Below are 22818 nucleotides of genomic sequence, written 5' to 3' on the forward strand. Positions count from 1 at the left end.
GCAGTGATCGTGGAAACCATCTTGTGTGGCAGCACCGGCGGGTTACATGGGCCCCAGGCAACCAACATCCCTCAGTGCAGATATGTCTGCTGCAAGCAAGTGGAGATCACCAGAGCGATCCTTCCCGAGGCACGCAGCGGGGATTTTGGTGCCAGCAGGGCTGCCACAGGGCGGTTGTGGTGTACGTGTGAGGGGACCCAAGGCGGGCTCCCTTCGCTGGGGGTCCTGTGCTCGCCATCTTGAGCCTTGCCAAGGCTCTGTCACCGCCACCAACGACAACACCGGCGCCGAGGGGGCCACAGGTGCCTCGGCCAGCAGTGCTGCGGGTGTCAGGCGCCCGCTGGTTCGTGCCGGGTGGCTGCGGGGGGCGGGAGGGCGGCGGGGCGCGCCCCGCCCGCGGGCGGCCCAACGGCGGCCCCGGCCATGGAGCGGCTGCGGGCGGAGGCGGCGGCGCTGGACGAGTACGCGGAGTACCGCAGGTGAGAGGCCGGGGGGAGCCGGGGCAGGGCCCGGCTGCTGAGGAGAGGGGCCGGGCAGGCTCTGGCGGCCTCGAGCAGCTTCGCAAGCGCTGGCTGCCGGCTGGAACTGGGCAGGGCAGTAATAACTCCGTGTCTCGCCTTGGTGTGGAGCGGGGCCAGGGGTGAGCTGCCGGCTGCCCGACCCGTGCCGGGGCTGCAGCGAGCACGGCTCGGGCTGTGCAGCTGCAGGCACCTGCCCTGAGGCTCCCCAGGGGCTGTGCTAACCTAGCCGCCTGGGCACGCCTCCGGACGGCTTCGGCAGAAATAAACACAAACTCGTTACACTGAAACGCGGCTGTTTAGCTGGAGAAAGCGTGCAATAAAGCAGCGGAGCGGTATTTCCTAGATACGCAGCTACACGCCGAGTCAGGCAGGTGCCCGCTTCACTGACACGCAGGTGACAGCGGTGTGCTGGAACATCGCCCTGCTGTTCTGCCGTAATGTACAAATCCACACAGCACGGCACAAAGGATCGCTTATTTCATACACTCGAGTGCACCCAGCAAATGGTAACTGAAATATTTACAGACACTAGTAAACTATGCTGCAGCTTAGCTAGGTGTTGCAGTCAAGTATAGTTTGCATTTTACAGGTTTTACTTGTCTTCAGTAGTCTACAGAAATGCAGGGTTTGGATGTTGGTCCAGAGTCCCAGCTATTCGGGGACTGAATTTGCAATCAGTGGTCATGCAAACAAATGGGCTTGGCAGAGGTGTGGGTGCAGCTCCAATTCCTTTGCAGAAACTCACGTGGTTTTCTTGCAAGCTAGAAGGTAGCTTAGGTGTATCGTTTGTTTCCTTGGTGCTGGTGTTTCCCAAATTACAGTTAAACATTCTTGCTCGGGCTCAATGAAGATTAGATAATTAATACAAGTCTGCAATACAGCCTTGGGTGTAGATGGGTGAAGGGGCTTGCCAGAGACCACTCAAGAAGTTGCTCAAGCAGAGCAGGCTGATTACACAACCCTTGGTGCCAACTGCTTTTTCTGCAGGATAAAAAGCAGCTTCATAGTTTCATAGTTTACTATTTTTTCCTTGTATTTTCCTCCTTTTGTTATAGCTATATTACTAGAATAGTACTATGAAAGACATGATTTTTTGCATTTACGTTAAAAGTACTATTATGTATTGTTTGGGGAAAAAAAAAAACAAACACTTGAGTAACCTCTTTTTATTTCCTCTTTTTTTTCTTTTTAAAACATGCTTACAGAATTGTAGGTGATGATGACGGAGGAAAAATCTTTACTCCTGAGGAATATGAAGAGTACAAAAGAAAAGTGTTACCCATTCGGTTACAAAACAGGTTGTATGTGAGCTGGAGATCACCAACTGGCATGGACTGTAAGCTTGTTGGACCAGAGACACTGTGCTTTTGTACTCACCGGTAAGCTTCTTGTCTTTTTCTGCACTGATGTGTTTTTCTTAAATTAGGGAAATATAAAAATATTCCAGATTCAATGAAGTACAGCATAGACAAGTTATTTTAAGGTATAAAGGTTCAGAAAATCAGGTTTTAAATAATAAGATTTAAAAAAAAAATCTAAATCTAAATAACCTTTTTCTGAAATCAGAACAATTTTGTAGTCTTCAATAAATTCATCTTTAAGGCATGAATTGTTGTAGATCAGCTTGATTCTGATAGTGTTATCAAAATGAAACATAAGGATCTGTAATCTTTATACAATGGATGTAAAAGCATCTGATATTCTGTATCTAAATAAAAATTAGTAAGTAGCAGTAATTAAGATAATTACAGATACTTCATCCCAGAACTTGTAAACTAAGCCTTTCAGTTAGTTTTGTGATAAATACTAACAAGGTTATACAAGTTACTACTTTTGCCTGTTTTAGGTATAAACAACACAAAACGGACTACGAAGTGATTCCCAAGGACCGTCCTATTTGTGTGCCGTGTCGAGTGAGCCGCTGTCAGTGCCAGTCCTATCACTACGTTCCTCTAAATGGCACACAGCCCATCCGCTGTAGATGCAAACACTTTGCTGATCAGCACAGTGCAGCACCTGGATTTTCATGTAATTCTTGTAAGTTACACATCTTTACTGGTAAACTTAACCAGGAGCTGTATTCTCCCCAGAGTACTCCCTCCGGAGGGTCTGCCCTCCGCTATTAACTGACGCACGTTCCGATTTTTGCAGAAGGATGGGAGATGGGAAGGGTCTTTTCCTGCACAGCCTTTTGCACAGGAAGATCTAGAATATCCTTAGTTCTTCAATTTCTGTGAGGGACTGTAAACTTCCTCAACGATTAGGTTAAGTACATGGGGAGTTTAACCACCTAAAATTAGGCAGTATGAAAACATCCCATTTGCATTGTGTCCCTTCCACTGCTGCATGCATCTGACTTTTTTGCCTGAATTAGGTAGTTTGAAAGAGAGAAGTGCTCACCTCTATTCCTCTTATTACCTGGTTGAATGTAACATTAGGGTATTTTTTTCTCAACTCAGTAGGAAGTAGGGCACTGTTCCTAAATAGTACTATTGCTAACAGTCTAAGAAAGCAGTTCCCAAACATGGTGATTGTGGGTCCAGAAATGCAAACGGCAAAATGTTTTAAGCAAAATGTTTGGTAGGCAGTAAGAGGGAGTTTTTTGCTTCACTTGATCGAGAGGCAGCAGTAATTATTAACCACGGAGATTAAATAATTCATACAGATGTTTTTCTGTGAAACTTCAAATTATGCAAGCTGAAGATTTTTTGTTAGAATTCTGTAATATTAGTACATTTCTCTCATGAAGTCTGTTTAATGGGCACTGTAAAATAATAATAATCAGCTTTTGTTAGATGAGATGAGGATCATATCCCACAGAATAAACATAAAATATTTATATGACAGCCTTTCAAGAATTTTCTCTAAGTAATGCGTAAGGCTTAAATGCGCCGTTGGATGATTCAAACGGAACCCTCAGAACAAAACGTTTTTAATGATCATTTACGTTATGCACTTTTTGTGGTGTTCCTCAAAAACACCAGGCACTTCTGAGAGCTTCAAAGATTATGCAAAGAAATGCCAAGACTTGCTTCAATTTTGGACTTATGTTGTTTTATTGCACTGGCACTAGTTGTCTAAATGTAATGTGGTAGATAAATTAGAGATGTAATATCAGTAAAATTGAAAAAATACCGCTGTTGCACTTTATCTTATCTACTGTATTCTGTATCAGAGTAAGAACTCTAAGGAATGCCCCAAATGAAGTAAACAGACCTTTAACAATTTTAAGAATGTGATTCTTAAGTATATTATACAGGTCTTTAAAAAAAAAAATAAACCTTCCTTGGTGCTCCGCAAAATGAGCTGTAACTGGGGTTGGTTAGAGGCACGTTGTAAATAGCTTTGTAATGTAGACTAATATGAACAATGAAACACTTGCAACTCTGCATCTTTTTCACATCACTGCTTCAGCAGGGCTTTAGTAATGTTTAGTCTTAGCCATAGTTGGGGCAGATCTATTTCTGTACCCTGTTTTTCTGAATGTCACTTGCCATTTGTATAACCATTGCAATTTTATCTAATGGCTTTGTAAAACTTAAAAAAAAAAAAAAAAAAAACAACAAAACAAAACAGAGTGAGACAGACTAATGGTACTCCTGTGTAGCACCTCCTTTGCTGTTACCATAGGTTCTGTTTCATACTGGAATAATTTTGCTAATCTTAAAATTCGTTTAAATTTGATGATTTTTATCATACATTATGATGAGAAGTTTTCTGGCCATGCAGCATTGACACCTGCTGTGCCCAGTTGGAGATAATGCCACCAAAATGCTGGCAGCTTGTCTTTTCTACCCAGTGACAGATTTTTTTTTGTTTTTATTTTTCATCAGAGGAGGGAAAGAGAAGGGTGTTACTAATGGCAGTGGACACAAGTTGCAACATAAAAAGTCCAAATAAATATTAGGAAAGAAAAGTTCACTCCAAGGGTAGCCCAGCACTGGCCCATGCTGCCAAAGAGGCTGTGAAATCTCCATCTCAATTGGAGATTCTCAAAGCTTGACTGGATGAGACCCTGAGACTGCATGACCCTGTGATCTAATCCCCACATTCATGCCTCCTGTTTTATAATGCATTTTTGTACTGGGATGAAATGAGGCTCTGTGAAAGGCTTCAGCAAAGAAAGCTGGTTACATTGCCCCAAATCTTGTACAACTCTCCAGTTTTTGACAAGATCAGTTTTGGGAAATACTGTTTTGTCTGCTATGAGGTACAAATTCCATTTTCATCTCACTTATAACATTTATAATTTGTTAATTAGGTTCCAAGTGTTCAGGATTTCACAGTTGCTTTACCTGTGGATGTGGTCAGCCAACGTATGCACATGAAACCGTTGTGGAAACTAAACAGGAGCGGTTAGCCCAAGGAAAGCCTGTGGGGCAGGACGTTCCTTACGCTGCTATGGGAGGACTGACTGGTTTTAGCTCACTAGCAGAGGGCTACATGAGGCTTGATGACAGCGGAATAGGTAAGTGCGGCTGACCTGAGATGAAATTTGATTTCTACAACTAGGTATTTTTGAAAAGTAGGCATTCAACATAGACTTTCAGAGGCTGAAGGTGAACTGGATCAATAAGAGTAAGACTTAAAGACAGATTTTTTTTTTCTTTTCCAGCAGACCACTGTGACCATCCTGTCCAGTTTCCTGTAGTGAATTATAAAAAAAAAAAAAAAATAAATCCATAATTTTGGTGTTCAGCACAGTAGCTTCTCATTGAACTGGAGCATATCTTTTAGAAAGAACTCTGTAACTACTGTTTTCTCTTAATATTTTAATTTTTATTTACATTAATCCTTTAGCCTAATACTGCCGAAGTCTTCCTCATTAAAGTCATAGATGAATAGCTGTTCAGGACAAAAACAAAATAAAAAAAGGACCCTGAAATCTCTCCAGCTCTAAGTTTTTGTGTCATATAGTAATGAACTCATTTTATCCTGAGTGTTTTATTTATTATTTCCTTATACACACCATTTCTTTCTCAAATTCTGATCTGCTTTCATGGGTTTGAAGTTTAGAAACTATAGCATAGCAGTAGAAAGTAAAGAACCAAAGTTTTTAATTTCTTTTGAAGCTATTTTCTGTAGCATTTTTCTTAACTCATGTTTATTTGGTCTGCACAGAGTGTTCATAGGAATCTGTACCTTTGTTTTGACACCATCATGTATATTTTCAACGCACCTTGCAAAGTGATTTTTTTTTTTTTCATCCAACTCATTATTTAACAGGGGCTCCTTCTGCTGAACTTCTAGAATCCCCTGTAACCAGCATGGATCATCCATTTCTAAAAGCATTTGAGGGACCTTCTAGTTCTGCTCAAACCATCTCACAGATAGCAGGTGATAAATTAGTAGGATAATACTTCTTTCACCATAAGTATATCATATAAAATTATTTGGTTCTATTAATGACTTTTAATATGTTTAGGGATAAAAATTAAAGGTAAATACTAAAATGAGTGTTGAAGCCTAATTTAAAGATAGTGTAATTCTCCTGTCCTAGAAGTGCTTAGAATAACTATGTTTTTACTGCTTGTTATTTTGGTCACGATGTGCTTTTTAAGTAAAATATATATGTATTTAGTATTTTGTATCTTCCCTATTAATGGTGTCATTTATTTGTTGGATACATTTTTTTGTTTGTTTGTTTTAATTTTGATTCCTACTAGAAGCTCATATCTGAGTAGTACAGATTCAGTTCAATCCTGTGAAACTGCCTTCTGCTAGAAAGTCTTCTGCATGGAATTAGGGATCAGTTATGCATACTTTATGTCTCTTATTTAGTGTAAATATTAAGCAATTAGTATCACTGTTGAACTCCTTCAAGTCTGCTTATCATAGCTGCAGTTCTTAGAGTAAAGGGGATGGATGCTCTTTAGTTGCAGTTGCCACGGTTTGTTACTTGTCTATAAAGGTGTTTTACTACATTACTACATCAATTCTGACTTCTAATTTTTAAATGTTTTCCAAAGTGTTTTCCAAATGTTAAAAATAGCTATTGGAATAGAGGGTTTTTTCCACTTCAGGTTGTTCTACTGCCACAATGCAAGTTTCTCATGAAGGGCGTTCAGAAGAAGATGACATGGCTTATTTTGAAAAACGTTACCAGGAACGGGCAAGTTACCACATTTATTAATGCATAAATTTAAACATATTTTCACAAAAAGATGGGCAACAAAGATGAACATATGATTTAAGTGGCATATAAATGCATTATATCATCTGTTCTCATCCTGAGAAAAACAAGCTCATTAAATGGAGATTTGAAATACAGTTATGTGCTATTTATTGTAGGTTTTTAGACGTCAGTTACTTTCTGGGATGGTATTTACCTTAACTGGGCATATTTTTATTTCCTTAACTCTCTGTTACATAAAAACAAAGTATTTTACTGTGTGAGAAAAACAAACAACAAAACAGACTCACTGTAAGTCCCATGTAACATTTAGGGATGTGTGTTTACTATGTCACTTAAAAACTTTCTCATGCTTTTTTCCTTACTGTAGGAATGTTTGGGTAGTTGTGCTAAATCGGGTGCATCTTTCTTAGATGACCTGAATCACCCCCTCAGAGGTGCCTCTTCCACTGCACTGACTTTATTTTAACTTCAAATGCCCTGCACTTTTACCTAGATGCTTAAATACCTATTTGTTCCCCACATTAGCTTCTTAGCACCACCATCTTAACTGGAAGCACGTTTTTACTGTTTATGAATTCTTTTGTAAAGAGATGTTGCAGAACTAACTAACTAACTCCTAAAAGCTTAATTACTGTTACTCTTGCTCCTTGCAAAAAGGTGTGTTTGTTAATGAGAAAGCTGTGCTAATTTGTGAAATTTTAAATAATTTTCTTTATTTTGGAAATCATCTCAAAATGTGGTAAATTGTTGTAAATATAGAAGAAAGGCATTAGTTCATTTGAGAAAACATTACTGTTAAATCTAAATTACTAGAATTTTTCTCCCCCTAGGATTTTGGACATTGAGACATTGAGATAAAGGTTTAGCATCTAGCTCAGCTACAAACTTTCTTTGTGATTTTGTGCATGCTGGTTGGTCTTACTGTGTCTGTTACACATCTAGAATACAACACCTTTAACTTTCATTGAGATAAAGATTAAACCATGAACATTTGTGAGGCACTTTGGCCTTGAGGGATACATAAATACCTTCACTGCCATTATCAGAGATAAAGGCAGCCTTGGTTTGAAGAGGGGAGTAGCTGCAGGGCTATAGAAGTGCTCCTTTGTCACATGATGCAAAAGTGAGCAGTTCTGGGTTGGGCTAATAATAATCTGTAGCTCTCTCTATCTCATAAATTACTCTGGTAAATTTTTGACTGACTGTAGAGGTTTAATATTGCATCGTTAGTCTACTTGCAAATTAACTTGAACCACTGTTGTGTCTTTCTTTGTTACAGCTGAAAAAGGAGAAGGCTGCTAAACAAACGGAAAAAAGTCCAGTGAGATCAAAGAAGCCATGAGATTAATGAAGAAATACTTATTAGGTGCAACGGTGTCAATTGTTGTATTGAAGAGTATTTTTCTCTGCACCTGCTTTTACTTCATTTCTTTATTTGGCTTTGTTCTATTGCTGAAATTGATTTTTAATTAACTTGTAATAAAATTGGCACTTTGATTAAAGAGTTTCTAGTCTCTGGAATTGTTATGTAGATACTCCTTTGAAAATGGAAAAGCATATTTCCGGGTTTACTGAACTGTTATTTAAGTACTGAGAGCATAAGAACGTTTTAAAGTATTACATTGTAATAGGGTAAAGAAAATATATGTCCATTCTTAGACTTTTATGATGCCGTTTATTTATAGAATCCTTATATTTTTTTTTTCATGGATTTTTAATGGTTGGGTTTGTTCTGTTAATATTGACATTTTAATCTTAATATTTTTTTTTCCATTTCTGTTGGTTTAATTTCTTTTGCATAAAATTCAAACATACCTTTTGTCTGTCACACTTCTCTAGGCTCTGTTCTTGCCAATGTATAAGTAGTTGTTACACATGAAATTCTGTATGTCTGTAAAACTATTGTCACACGTACTTAGTAGGTACTTTAAAGGGTTTTGCTGCCTGCTTTATCCCAGATTTCTATAGTGATTCTGTACCATTCTGGTGATTCTGTTTGTCTGATACTATTGTAACAGTGACTTCATTACAATGAACTTTTGAAAACATTACATGGAAATTTACATGCTATTTACTGCACATAAGCAAACAGTTATACATTATTTGATATAAACTTCCTTAGCCAACAGATTTTCTTTCATCATGTCTGATCCAATACAGAGTCCCTCAAGATGGGAGACGTCCTTTTATTTTCTTTGTACACATTCACAGCTCTGGCAGCAAATACTGTATTAAAGGTTGTGGGCATTTGTGTGAAAATATAAAATTTGGCAACTTTGTGTGATGTTTTAAATCTGTGAAGCAACATAGTACAGAGTGAGTGCCTGGCTGAGCCTGCAATATGGTTGGAATTAGGAGGCAAAAACAGTGCCTGAGTCCACTTTGCTAGGCTCCCTTGAAAACAGGAAAGTGTAAGTCAGTTTGTCCTTAAAAGTATTTGAAGATGTCTCTTGGATTGAAGACTTTCTAGGTGGTATGTGTGTACTGAGACTTTATAGCATGGGTTGGGAGAAACTTTAAAAGCTTTGATTCCCATCAGAGAACTGATGCCACTGTGATGCCTCTATGTGCCTTATTGGCAGAGGAAATGAGGTGAGTTGAATGCATTTAGGTAACTTGCTTTTTTTGTTCAAATAGCAGCTGTGGGAAAGAAGGCAGGCTCTTGGTATTTCACGTGGCTGATGGGAGTGCGAAGGGAATAAGGATTGCCCAAATTCAATCAGGAGTAGCAGTCATTTACCTTCACTTAACACTGAACTATGCAGCCACTCACTACCAGTGATGCCAATCAGAGAGGTTGGTCTGTTATCTTAATTTAGATAAACAATACATCGAAGTGTATGCTGAATGTTTAAAAAGTACCTTTACCATTAAATTCAACACGGTTACATACTGCTTTATCTTAATAAATAAAAATACTAATTTGAGCTCCCTCTTCTGGTCTTAATGAGCAATTGTTTCTGCAGATGTATTTAGTCTCAAGCAAATGGCAATTTCACAGTAGAATTACAAGAAACCGAAAAATGGAGATTAAAATTTATAAAAAATGGTAAATATAGAAAAAATATTTTGATTTCAGTCCTCCAAGAGATTATTGCAAAGTAAACAGAGGACGTTTATTCCAATAATTTCATACTTATAAGGTAATAATACTTTTATTAACTTTTAAAATTAAAAATACTTGCCAGTTTTAAATGCTTGCTTTCCATAAATTTAGTCACACTAAACTATACTTCAGTCACCATAAACTGTTTTTTATTAAAGTTAATCTTTTAAAATCTTATTCAGTGCTTAAACATATTTAATGTTTCCATCTAAATGACACTACATTACTACATTACTACATTAATTTCATAACTCCTCTTTGTAGCTGGAAAACAGGATTGAAAAAATATCATCTGCAATAAATATTGCTTAGGTGTTCTGACCACTTTTTACCCATGTTGATGACTTCTAAGTAAAAAAATATGGTTTGTTTTTAGAAAGCTTACTTTTGACTTCTTGGTACTACTTGTGTAGAACTTTTTGCAGGATTTCACAGCATCACAGAATTTCTAGGTTGGAAGAGACCTCAAGATCATCGAGTCCAACCTCTGACCTAATGCTAACATTCCCACTAAACCATATCCCGAAGCTCTACATCTAAATGGCTTTTAAAGACTTCCAGGGATGGTGACTCCACCACTTCCCTGGGCAGCCTGTTCCAATGTCTAAATGTCTAAATTTGTATTACTTATATGTGAAAAAATCGGTAGAATATATTTTAAAACATTGTTGGCTGTGAAAACTGGAGACAGAAGTCATGTCCTGAGTGTAATTTGCAGATTTAACCAGAACTGCTCTTATTTAAAGTAACCAAACAGAAATTATCCTGAAAAATATCATTTTGAAGGATTGAAATTGTAACCTCCAATTCCACTGAAAAATCTCTCTGTATTTCTATTAAAACAATATATATATATTTACATATATATATATATTTTTTTTTTTTTTTTGTAAAAGAGACCAAATGTCAAAGTGTTTGCCATTGCCATTGATCATTATATAAAGAGTTGTTTAACATGTAGTTGTTGGTGATCTGTTTTCTTGAGAGCAGCCATGAACTTTGAACATAACGTCCTGGGATGGGTAAGTTATCAGTTCATCTGTACAATTTGTTTGTGGGCATATATCTGGTGTTCAGTCAGACACATTAACCATTCCTGACTCTCATCCAAGAAATGTGGCACGGGAAAGATGTTTTTGGGGTTTTGTCATACCGTGCTCTAAAATATTAAAGGGTAATTGCATGGGTCTTAGGCAACACTTAAGCACTTTCCATGTTTTAAATAGTTGGCTTTCAGAGGAATTATTTGCCATTATAACATTCAAGAGTAGAGACCACATTTTCATCTTCTTCTGAAATGACTTAGGTGTAAGATGGCTATTCGTGGAAGTGAAGACTGATCAGTGATCCCAGGGGAAGGAGTTCCTCCTGATGCCGCGCTCCCCTGATACTAGTTATAAAATGTGTGTCTTTCTCAGGTCGGAAGGGCATTGCGTCAATTCACAGCCAATTAACAGCACCAGCACAGAACCCTTGCCAAGCTGCCACACCTCCGATCAGCCCGGCCAGCAAAGCCCTTTAGGGCCCCCAAACGCTCCCGGGGCTGGACGAGGCACCCGGGCACCGCCCTACGCTCCCTCAGCGGGCCGGGGCCGCCATTTCACGGCCCGGGGCTGGCGGCGGGCGCATGCGCGGTGGCGGCGGAGGCACGTGCGGCCTCGGCAGTGCCCGGCCGCCTCGGGTAGCGCCGGGCTGAGGGAGGTGGGGCTCTGCTCTGCGGCGCTTCCTCGCGGATTTAAAAACCGCGTTTTTAGCAAAGAAAAGGGGCTCTGACGCGTTGGTGGCGCTGGTGGGGAGTTGGGGCAAGCGGTGGGAGAGCAGGAAGGGGTGGGAGGAGTGGTGGGGAGCGCTGGAGCAGGGTTTGGGGCTGTTCAGGGGCGTGGGGTCTCATTTTTGACCTGCGAAGGGGTCTGGGGCAGCGTCTGCGAGGAGCATCCCAAGGTGTGTGGTGGTGTCTCAGGACCTGCGGTCATGGATGGAGACACAGAGTGCAGCAAAGGTAATGCGAGGATTCTATTAAAAACAAACAAACAAAACCACACCACCAACAGCATAATCTTACATTCAGGAGTAACTTAATTCTTCCTTACCATTTTTTTTTTCTCCCTCAAGTTGAAGATGTTGTGGGCTGCCACGTTGAAGATGCCATAACATTTTGGGCACAGGTGAATTTCAAGAGCTGCTTGGTTTTAATTCAAGTGCTTCATCTTATTTGCCCCCCATGGCGAGTTTCTGTGGAAGTGAGAACAACTGGTAGTGTTTGTCTTAAAAAAACATTAATTTAGATCTCAGAATTCCAAGTACTGTGCTATAAGCTGAATTTGGCTACTTCATCTTTCTTAAAACATGAAAGGGAATTGCTTATCCATCCGTTTGAATTGTAGCTGGATTTTCACATATACTTTGTAGTCCCCCAACAACAACAATAAAGTGTGCAAGTATTTGATGTTAAAAGTAAAATACTGCAGGAGGCAGCTGGAGATCTGCTGGAGGTGATTCCCCTTCCCAAAATGAGCCTTTGGGGCAGTTTCAGCCAAAATTAAGAGGGAATTGGTTTGAAGATATCAGCTCCCTTCACGTTTTGTGCGAAGGGGTGGGAGGGTGTTGGAGGAAGGGGTAGTGTGTGTGGGGGAAGAGTAGTTTTCATTAACTGATGTGGCAGAGAGAAGGGGAAATCTAGAAGGAGCCCCTAGGGTTGCCTTTTCTGTTTGGTCTGCTGGCTGTAGAGCTATAACTGGTGTATGTTAGGTGGCGCTGCCTAGCTTGGAGCCAGTCACAGGAGGTGCTGCCGTTTGCCTTATTGTTAATACGGATTAGGGGAGAGAGACCAAGCTTTGCTTGCTCTGCCTATATAACACCTCTTTTTTTTTTTATTAATTTTTTTTTTTTTTAATTGAAATATAATAATGATGGTTCATTCTCCTTTGGATTCATACCCTAGGATTCTGAGACTCAGTTACGGTGTCTTATTTAGCATTGTAAGGTGTGAAAGTTAAGAGTGGGCTTTTGAGGACAACAGAATATTTACTTGCATTAATGCTTTGTTTCCTGCTCTGAGCTCTGGATTCTTTGCTTTGAATTGCAAGTAGGATGACATCTAATAAATGTCATGTTACTGGAACTGACAGTCTTACAGTGAGTGTTTCAGATAACAAGTTGTAACGGGAAAGAATCTGTTGCTTTTTAGCTGAACCAAGCCCAAGTTTTGCAAATAAGGAAAATGAGGGGTATGCCAAAGCTGATGTCTTCTAGTATTATGAAGGAAAAGAACACCGAACACATACTAAAATTTGCGAGGCAGGATTGATAAATAAGATCTGCGTACTTCCTGCGAGTCAGGTTATTAAACTGTTAAAAATGTTCTTGTGAACTATTTCTCTGGGTATGTTACCTGCCTCTCATTCATTTATTTTTGGAAGAAAATGAGAGCAGGCTTGCAAATTCAACTAAAATCATGAAGATCGAAAGCTTAAGGTGGGGCGTTACTTGTCTCAACAGCAGTGCAACTGTTTTGATTTAATTTTTGGCTGTTGTAAGCCATCAAGCAGCTATTAAAAGTGACAGTTAATAACTCAAGCCCTCTCTCCACACTTCTTAGGGTATCAGTAGATGTAATGACCTCTTGAAATTAAGTTGTGCGCTGGCAGAAGCTTGTCCTCGGGCTAATGCAATTTTTGGCAAGCCTGATTTTAGCAAGGTACGTAGGCTGAGTGTGTGCAGAGTTTGTTTTCTGCCTGAATGTAAAAGCTTTAATTTTGTGCAGCTATTTTCTCTGGTATTTTCTTGATCTTTAATTATGTTGTGGGTCATATTCTCTCAAATATTTAAGAACTGCTGGCTTTCCTAAAGAAAATGCTTGGTTTGTGTGAGCAAATCTTATTTCTTTCTGCACTCCAGACTTCAATTAAATTATGGAGACACATACAATTAAATATAACATTTCTTGTAGTATTTCGTTAATGGTTTTATATAAAATGTTGAATTCTCGTGTTATCTAGCGCATGTTATGGGTTGTCTTTAACTAGAGAGCACTGCTTTTTCAGATACGTGATTCGTTGTTCCATCTCAAAATTGTGGGAGATCCTATGAAAACCTGTAGTACTTAGAAGCCTAAGGAAAGTGCTCTTAAGAAGATAACATATTTAGTAGCAGTTATATGATAAGTTAAAACTGCAAAGAGTGGTAGTAACTTCCATATTTGTGTGAACCTCTGATGGCCTACTGCAAAATATGGTTTAAATAAAAGACTTTATCTTTGAACTGTTTGTGTGTGCAGGTAAATGACCTTTTGCATTCCTCTTGAAAAGGAAGAAAACACATCAACAGTAAACTCAGCACATTTGTGGGGTTCCTGACATGTTCCTTTGTTTGGCTTACTAAGCTGGCAATGCCAGTAAAATTTTGTAGCTATACATTTGTAGAAAAATGCATACATGAACATGCTGTGCAAAATATTGATATTTTTCAAGTTATAAGGTATTCTTCACATTATTGTTTGTGGAGTAGAGGAGTATATTTTCGAAGCAGCTAGCATATGCTGTTGTGAGAGATAGGTTACCATGCATTACTTTGTTTTCATGCTGCTGTTGGGGGAATTTTAGAAGTGTGAAAACGAGATTTGTAATGTATTATGAATATCATCTTGAGGTATGCTTATGTTTTCAGAACGCAATTCCTGATCTTTTTTTCCTAATTTTCAGATTTATGGTGGGTGTTTTTCTGAAGACAGATGTTGGTACAGATGTATGGTACAGCAAGTGATCAACAATGAAAAGGCAGGAAATATATTTTTGCTGTCGTTACTTATTTATCAGGTCTCCATGCAGGAGGATGGAAATAAATGCAACTCATCCCTGTTTGTTTTAACCTTGCTGTCTGAGTAAATTTTAAAAACAGTGAATATGCACGTATGACACAGAGTAAAGTGACCTGTAGTTTTGGAAGTTGCTGATGGGAGGACTGACAAAACGTGACACAGTTGCAAAGTGCCATTTGTATGTCTTGAAAAAGATTCACAAGTGATAGTTAATGTTGTTAAGCAATGCTATTTAATTTCAGACTTCTGAGATGTGAAAATAGCAGTCTGTGTGTGACATGTTAGCACTGATGCAAATGCACTGAAAGGGTTGCTCATCAGTTTCAGGTGACTGACACAGACGGCTAATAGTTCCTATTTAAAATGATAATTCCTGAACACGCCGGTTGGTTTGCAAACATTAGATTGCCTGAAAGATTTTGTTTTTAGGCAGATGCCAAGTTGTGTGTTCTTTCTGACTTCCTTCCCTTTCTCTGAAGGGTATGCTAGGCTTAGTATAGAGGGTTCTGGTCTCTGCCTCAAATGTAGTACTTGCATTGTGCATGTTTGTTAAAATGCTTATATTTTAGCTTTCACCACACATTCCTGTAGGAGGTTCATGTTGTAGCCTCTGCTTATTTACATTTTATATTGTTGTTGCAGTGTCAGGTATTATACATTGACTATGGAAATTCAGAGGTTCTTAATAGATCAGAAATAGTTGAAATCCCAGCAAACTTACAATGTCCAAGCGTTGCCAAGAAGTACAGGCTGTGGGGACTGCGGATACCAGCTGACCAGAACTTAAACACGTTTGACCAGGTGAGTGACAGATTTTGAAGCATTAAGACGATGTGCCTTGTAATAGATGATGCCAGATACCAGCTTGCTGTCACCAGGAGGAGTTCTTGAAGAGACGGGGGTTTAACCATGATAGCAGGGCATGCTGTGAAGCACTGCCTGATCTCTTGCCCTGATCGTATTCCAAAAACGAAAAGTGTTTTGTTAAAAATAAGTTCAGAACGTGCTGAGAGGTGACTATAGAATATGCTTTTACAGGTTTGCAGGCTCAGGAGCTGATGCCAACAGAACTGATAAAAGCTCAACACCCTTGGTCTAGTTTTACTAGTGATGGTCTCCTTTTCCTGGTCACCGCTCATTTTCCAGTGTTGAAGTTACGCTTTTTCAGGCTTGTTGCTGGTACTGCCCACGCTTCACCAGCTGGTGACTTGAGAGCAGCAGTTGCCAGAAGAGCTGGACCGGCTGGCCTGCTTGCCTTGTCATATCCCCGTGCAGGTGGAAATCTGTTATTGCTTCCATGTTTTTCACATGTTCTTGTTACCTGAGCTAAAACTTTCTTTGTTAGCTCAGCGTTGTTTGAAATTATGCCCCTTTCCTGCCTCCAGCCTCTTCCCTTCTTAATTTTAAGCAAAACCAGCATGTGCTCAGAAGTAGTTGAGCAGAAGGGAAAAACCCTCTTGGTAAAAAAGCTAACTTTCTGCCAGATGCCGTTTGAAGGTCTTGAGTGTATTCCCCAGTCTTTCAAAGCTGCTGTGCTTTGTTATTACTGATGAAAATGACAGCTTCAATTCTGGCATTTCCTGATCTCTGAATGAGTGGTTTCAGTAAGGTAGATTTCAAGAAGGTAGGTGCACATAATAATTTACTTGTTGCTTTCTTCTCTTCCAGCCTCTGGACCGTGTATTGAAAGGTTGTTAAACAATGTAATTCAAATATCTTTCCACATTATTTTTATACTGCTGTTCAATAGTGGGTCTTGTATCCTTTAAAAGACTTGAATAACCCTATGTTGCCAACTTCCTTTGAGATTTGGTGGGTCTTTGGACTCGTCACCTATAAATGATGCTGAATTCTTTGGAGTTGAATGCTGAGGGAGTTTTGCTGTTGATGTCCAGTCTGACATTGGCAAAAATTAGATCAGAGACAGTCATTGTAGGGATGCACCATTGTTTCAGAATAAACGTGTTAAGCACAGGAAGCTTTATTTTGTTTTGCTCTTTGGGCTTTGGTCTTAAACATGCCTCTTTTTTTTTTTTTTTTTTTCTTTCATAGAAGAAATATAGCTGATTTCAACTACAAGTATTTAGAATGATGAGTACGCAACATCAACATACTCTATTTTACAGGGGAAGAAGTTCTTGGGCAGCCTAGTTTTCGAAAAAGAAATAAAAGTACGAGAGAAGGTCAAGCAGAAGGATGGTATCATCATTGTCCAGGCAGAATGTGAGAAAATAGACATTGGAGAAGAAGTGGCCAAGGCAGGGTTCGCTGAAAAATGCAGATCTCCAGGAAATGCTGAAGATGAGGAACGGAGAGAAGTCAATGCTATGCAAAACCAACATCAGAAGATAAAAGTCCCAGTTCCCCTGTGGGTGAACAGGCCTGGTCGTGCCCAGAGCAGCCGTCCAAGTGGGCTCTTTGACCCTGTGTCTGCCAGCACAAGGAGTGAGAACGCTGCTGGGAACCGTATGGTTGTCACAAAGTAAGGCCGTGGGGTTTGTGTGAGTGGCCTGATGAGCTTGGTTGCTGGATGTGTGTAGATGTGAAGACGGAGGGGAAAATGAGCATCTAATGTGCAAGGTTCATTTTCTGTCACTCCAGCATCTACTAATAGTGGTACTGAGTGGAAGGGAAGTACATGCGAGTCTGTGTGGTGGCTGTAATTAGGGCATCAGTCCGTAGAGAAGCTGTTCGTGTTGTTGCGTGTTGGATAGCTCGTTCTTCCTCATTTGTTTTCCAGGGAGATTTCTGTAGTATATCTTAACATGGGATTTTGAGAAAGAAGGAAGGGGTAGCAGCTATTAAACAGAGAAGGAGATGCAGTGAACCTCAGCTGGAAGTGAAGGTTGCAAGATATCAGGCCTCAGTTATAGGCAGTGATGTTTGTTTATGCATCTGTGTAATTTCCACGCGCTTGTCCTTGAGGCTCCTGGTAGCTATTCCCTGTTTATTTACTCATATTAAAAACTCATTTTACATAAATGTGTAACATAAAAGTACATTCACCTAGCAGGACAAACATATTTTGGTTATTTATTTGTGTAGGAGTGTAACAGTGTGTGCTTATGAGAAATAAAGCCAGCAATTGCAGTCCGAAAGTAAGCATTAGGGGATAGTGGTGTCTCTGCAACTTGTAATTACGTTGACAAGAGGTAGTGGTAAGTTGGCAGTTCAGTTGTCGGAAATCTTTTAAAATAAACTTGTCCTACAGTTGCTAGGATTGTCATGGCAACAGGCTGCTGAGGAAGACGTTTGTGGGTGGAAAAGATGGTGCTTGGCATTCAGAGAGGTGCAATGATGTAAGAAGTAATGTTCTTCCAAAAAACCACCCCACAGCATTCCCCCTCCAGCCACCTCCCCCTAAAAAAAAAAAAAAGGGTTATGTTCTATAATCTGAGCTTCTCAGACATTTTAATGAAGCTCCCGAGGGCATGCCCTTCCACATACTAGCATAGTATTCCAATCTGTGTTACAATTAGATGACTTAGGCAAGTCTGTGCCATTAACAAATATGAAATGAGGTGCTCTTCCAAAAAGTCCCGAGTCCATTGTAAAATGCCTCATTATGAATGCTTGGATACTCTAATCTGGCCTGAGTTAGGTATTCTCCAAATCCTTTTATTAAAAAGAGGCAAAAGTAGGGAGAAGACTTGAATTACGTTGGACACTGGCTTTTCTGGGTCTGCAGTGTGGTACTGTAATCCATTTTTTGGATGGGAAAGATCTGATTTAGTGATATGAAAACATAAGGATTGTCTTCAAATGATGTGTGCATGCTGTTAGTTTGTAACAGTCTCCACTCTTATAAGAGAATAAGAGTGGAGAATTGGTAAAGAATTAAAGAGTAACTGTGTAGATGCTTTTCTAGTCTTTTTGTGGTGTTCTGTAGTTACTGAAACTACTGTAGCATGAAAGAATGCACATCATGGTGGGTTATTTTTAATTTCTCTTATTTTTAATTTCTCTTAATTTCTTTAAAGGGAAAAAATGCTAGCTTCAGCCCCAGTGCCTAACAGAAGTTTGGCACAAGTAAGACCAGATCAGAAGCTGGCTGAAGAGATTGCAAAGCTTCAAGTGGATAAAGAAGCGCTCAGAAAGGAGAATGTAAATCTCTTGAGGAGGCAGAAGGAACTAGAGCTGAAAGTTGAGCAGCTGAAAGGTGAACTTCAGGTATGTGGAATTGCAAAGAAGGTGCTTCTTTCCTGGTTGCAGATGTGGTTTCTTCATACTGCTGTGTGGAATCCAACAGGACTGACTGGTTGACCAAAGACTCAGCTCCTGCTGGTGCAGGGAGATGCTGGTGATGTGTTACCACCTGTGTGGCAGTCCAGGCTGCCCTGCCTTGGTGTGTGAACCAGCTTGTTGCTGCACTTGCTGCTGCACTTGCTGCTTTGGATCTGGGTGTTCAATCTGAGCTTGGGGTTTTGCACTTTGTGATGAAAAACATGCTTTGTTTATAATGTTGTCCACACCTTTTTTCATCACTTAAAGGCTAAAACAACTTTCTGGATGTTGGGCTGAAAATTCCAAAGTATCACAGAATCATTGCAGCTGTTGAATTTTAGGACTGGATAAAAATGTTTGTTTCCTTCATTGCTGCTGAATAGAAAAGATGCAGATACCACATAATTATGTTTCTTCCAGAGGAAGTTCCTGCTTAATGCTATGTGAGAAGCCCAGTACTTAGTTACCAGTAGGCTTAAAAATTCTGCGTGTGATAAAAGGCAGTAGAGAGAAGAGATTGTGTGAAAGGATGTTGCTCTTGTTTGAGTTGAGAAAAATCTCCAAATTCTTAACCTGTACAGATAAGAGAGGAAAATCTGCCATTTCACCAATACATTTGACAACCCCAAGCCTGAGATTGCTCATAGCTCTTTCCTATTTTTTCTTGGGATAATAAAACTACTCACAACCAGCTTTGCTACTCAGTTACCTCTGCCTAGAATACCCGTGTTTCTCCATACACTGCCTGAGCTATTACAGTGCAGATTCATCAACTAAAGTTAATGTGCTTGTGTATTCCTCTTAACACTAAATTTACAAACAATAGAATATGGGTCTGCAGCGAAGAAAAGTTACTTGAATTCAATGGATTCTTAAAAAGAATTCTTATAAATTCTTATAAAAAAGAATTCTTATAAAGCATTTACTTTATATATCCTGATTATTTTTTTTTAAGTTGCTTCCCACACGGTTTAGTTACTTCTTGGTGCTGACTGCAGGTGAGCTGATCTGAAATGAAAAGTTGTGTACGTTCTGACAATCTTTGGTCCCTGATAAAAACACTGAAGTAGGCAATAATGTGTTTTAGAAGAGATAGTCACTACTTTGAGGGGTACTTCAAAAATGCTCTACTGTCATGAGACTTCAAGTGCTCATCAGTAAATACAAAACTATTTAAGTCTTTCTGTGTGGGGGTGGTCGTGTGTTTTTTTGTCTTTAATAATAAAGATTATTTCATTATTTAAAATGGGGTTTATAAGAACTTTTTGGTAGTATGAGAGCAAGCACTTTTAACTTTAGGCAGTCCTTTGGGGAATACAGCCTAGTGGGGTTTTTCTTGCTTTTACCTTTTTGTTCTGAGAAAATTCTTTATGGGAAGGTCACGGTGGTTGTACATACAGCAAGAGTTATTTCTGCACTGTTTTGAGGTGTGATTATGACAGTAAGGAGTTGAATGTGGTCCTGAACTTGACTTCCCTAAACTTGCCTTTCTGAAAAATACCTATGCGTTCAAAACAATTCCTTACTGTCTGAAAAGTTGCTAGCAAATGGGGAGCAATTGAAGAAACACGCTTAAACACATCACTACTAAAACAAAAGGAAGAAAATGAACCATCAGCCTGTAAGAAGCTATTCAAAAAAAATGAAGTCTCCCTCGTTTGTGTCTTTCTAGTGCTTTTGTTAGTGTTTCGAAAATGTCTGTGTCTTTGTTTTTAAACTTTTTTTTTTGAAGTCTAAATTATGGTCTGCATATTAGTAACCTCAGCTGACTCTCTTTTTCTGAAACATTGCTCCAAAATCAATGAATGATTCAGGGGGAGAAGGAAGCATCCAGGCAAACTGCTGAATGTTTTGAGGAAACCTTACGTAATTACATTGGAACAAAAATGAGAAATTTGGCTGCTAATGTGAAAGTATTGAAAGAAATTAGGTATGTATTTGTTTCTAAAATAGTACATTTTGTCACTGCCCTGTTTATCTCTTGAAAGCATGCTTTTAGTTTCCCAGGTACTAAAGCCATGTTTTATACAGAGCTTGGGAAAAAACCCTTTCCCAAGACCAAGGCTGAAACCTAAGATTTTTGTCACATTGGGATTTGTGTTGCCTGCTTCTGACTGCTCATCAGATGACTTAGTTAACTTCTGGTTCTTTGCCATGGCTGGTAGATTTTTCTATTCCATCTTAAAGGAAAATGCTCATTAGTAAATGCAGCTAATTGTTCAAAGTACCTGGGCAGTCACAAGTCCCTTTAGGTTTCTGTCTTGCTGATAGAGGTGTCTCACTGGGTTGCCAAAATTGCCCCTCAAGTTGTAAAAGAAGGGACAAAACTTTTAAGAAGGTTTAAGAAGTCCTTTAAGAAGGACTATATATAATATACATTGGTTTATATGTTTGTGACAGATGAATGAAGAAATTACTAGGGGAAGAAATGAGACAGAAGAGAAATTAAGAGCAAGAGAGAATTTCCATATACAGTCACGTTAATACTGAGATATAATGAATATGTTCTTGGTACTTCCTCCTTCCTCAAAAAGGGATTTAACAGCTGAGTGAGTCAACTTGCTGCTACTGCCTTGTGGAAGAAACTAGGTTAACATGGCAGGTGCTATCTCAAGGTCCTTATGTTGAAGAGGTCTAAATAGCATTGATTTTTAAAATGCTTGAGTTCTGGGGAAAAAGTATTCTCTGGGTATGATGCTGTTTCTTCCTTACTATTTAGGCACGCAAAAAAGAATGCTGGTTTTGGGGAGCAGCTTTCACAAGCCATAAAAGTGGTTACAGAAGGATGTCTCACTGTTCCGTGTTCCCTGGAAAAATTGCAGAAGCTTTGGACAGAGTATGACTTGGCTCAAGAGATGATTCAGTTATGCCAAAACGTGGTAGGTTGGAATTATTTTTTTGTCACAAGCACAGTAGTTCAATAGCTGTTTACAGAGTGTTTTAGTCTTGTAAGCATAGCTTGATATCATGAGCACAGAATGGAAACCTCTGCCAGGTAACATCAGAGCTTTGCTACCTTTGTCATAGCCGCTATGTTTATGGAGTGTTATTTTTCTGTTAAATGCAGACTTTTTGGCACTCACGATTTTTATAAGGACATCAGAGCATGGTGGCTAAAGGGTTTATTTTCTGTAATAGTTAAAGAAACACTTTAGCTGTGCAGCTGGTGTATCCTTAAAACCTTTCGTAAAGCAGCATGCTGCTACACTAGTATATGCTTCCCTCCCATGGAGATGTGCAGGGAGAGCAGTATGCAAACGGTAGTTGTATTGGCTTGCACAGGGGAAAGATGCCATCTAGCGTAGCTTTGCAGCAGCAGCAGTCACCACAAGCCTGCCTGGGTACGTAGAAATAGCTGTGATGATTTAAAAAAAAAAAAAAAAAAAAAGCTTATGTACTGTGTCTGTCATGTAAGGAGGTGCTGCTTTTGAGAACAGGAGGGTCGCCTGCATTGTGGTAAGGCAGGGAGGGGAAGGTAACTGTGCAGAGGGAAGATGACAGCAAATACCTACAAGTATTTTCACCTATAACCTAAATCCTTTTAAACATCTCTGCTTGAGAGGAATTGGTGCATTGCGCTGAATTTAATACCTCATGAAATAGACTAAAAAATAATAAGCCACGTGGAGTTCTGAAATAAGTTCTGTTTTTGTTGTTTTTGCAGGGAAATGTATTAAAATGTGGGTAGCATGACATGTTCAGTTGCTGTAGGTGAAAACTGGTTCTTTTATTTACTAAAACCTGAGATATAAAACACGACAATGTTAAACTGTTAATACACACATGACATTTTGGCCTTGCCTTGTATAGGCCAGTAATGTATTAAAGAATAACCATTTTTTTTCCTTTTTTCTTCTTTGAGTTGACAGCCCCGGCAAATAGTGTTCTTCTATGAGAAACATGAAAAGAGATCTAATTCTTGAAGAGTGCTTGAGGTTTTTCTGATGGACAAATTTGTAGGAGCATGTTAGACTATCTTGATACTGCCATCCCTTTTAGTTGTGAATGGTGGCTA

The 22818-nt window shown here is 39.4% G+C and overlaps 2 protein-coding genes across 2 annotated transcripts in view; both read left to right on the forward strand.

Annotated features, from left to right (window-relative positions):
• Positions 1 to 423: 423 nt before the first annotated feature.
• On the forward strand, positions 424 to 7999 carry FAM221A (family with sequence similarity 221 member A; the record flags this gene model as incomplete). Its single annotated transcript, XM_084306700.1, has 7 exons — positions 424 to 479; positions 1727 to 1900; positions 2368 to 2558; positions 4783 to 4989; positions 5748 to 5858; positions 6545 to 6633; positions 7937 to 7999. The coding sequence occupies 7 exons, from the start codon at positions 424 to 426 to the stop codon at positions 7997 to 7999; spliced, it is 891 nt and encodes a 296-aa protein (XP_084162826.1).
• Positions 8000 to 11734: 3735 nt separating this feature from the next.
• The window catches only part of STK31 (serine/threonine kinase 31), a gene marked incomplete at both ends in the record, with an annotated part of 34833 nt that continues 23749 nt past the window's right edge, over positions 11735 to 22818 (forward strand). The window contains 9 exons of the mRNA XM_084281597.1: positions 11735 to 11762; positions 11876 to 11928; positions 13362 to 13460; positions 14464 to 14538; positions 15222 to 15380; positions 16706 to 17061; positions 18560 to 18770; positions 20618 to 20733; positions 21523 to 21682. Of these exons, the coding sequence (XP_084137723.1) occupies positions 11735 to 11762; positions 11876 to 11928; positions 13362 to 13460; positions 14464 to 14538; positions 15222 to 15380; positions 16706 to 17061; positions 18560 to 18770; positions 20618 to 20733; positions 21523 to 21682 (1257 nt within the window). The remainder of the gene's footprint in view (positions 11763 to 11875; positions 11929 to 13361; positions 13461 to 14463; positions 14539 to 15221; positions 15381 to 16705; positions 17062 to 18559; positions 18771 to 20617; positions 20734 to 21522; positions 21683 to 22818) is intronic.

This window comes from Netta rufina (genome assembly GCF_964035555.1).
Source record: "Netta rufina genome assembly, chromosome: 2".
Taxonomy (NCBI): Eukaryota; Metazoa; Chordata; class Aves; order Anseriformes; family Anatidae; genus Netta; species Netta rufina.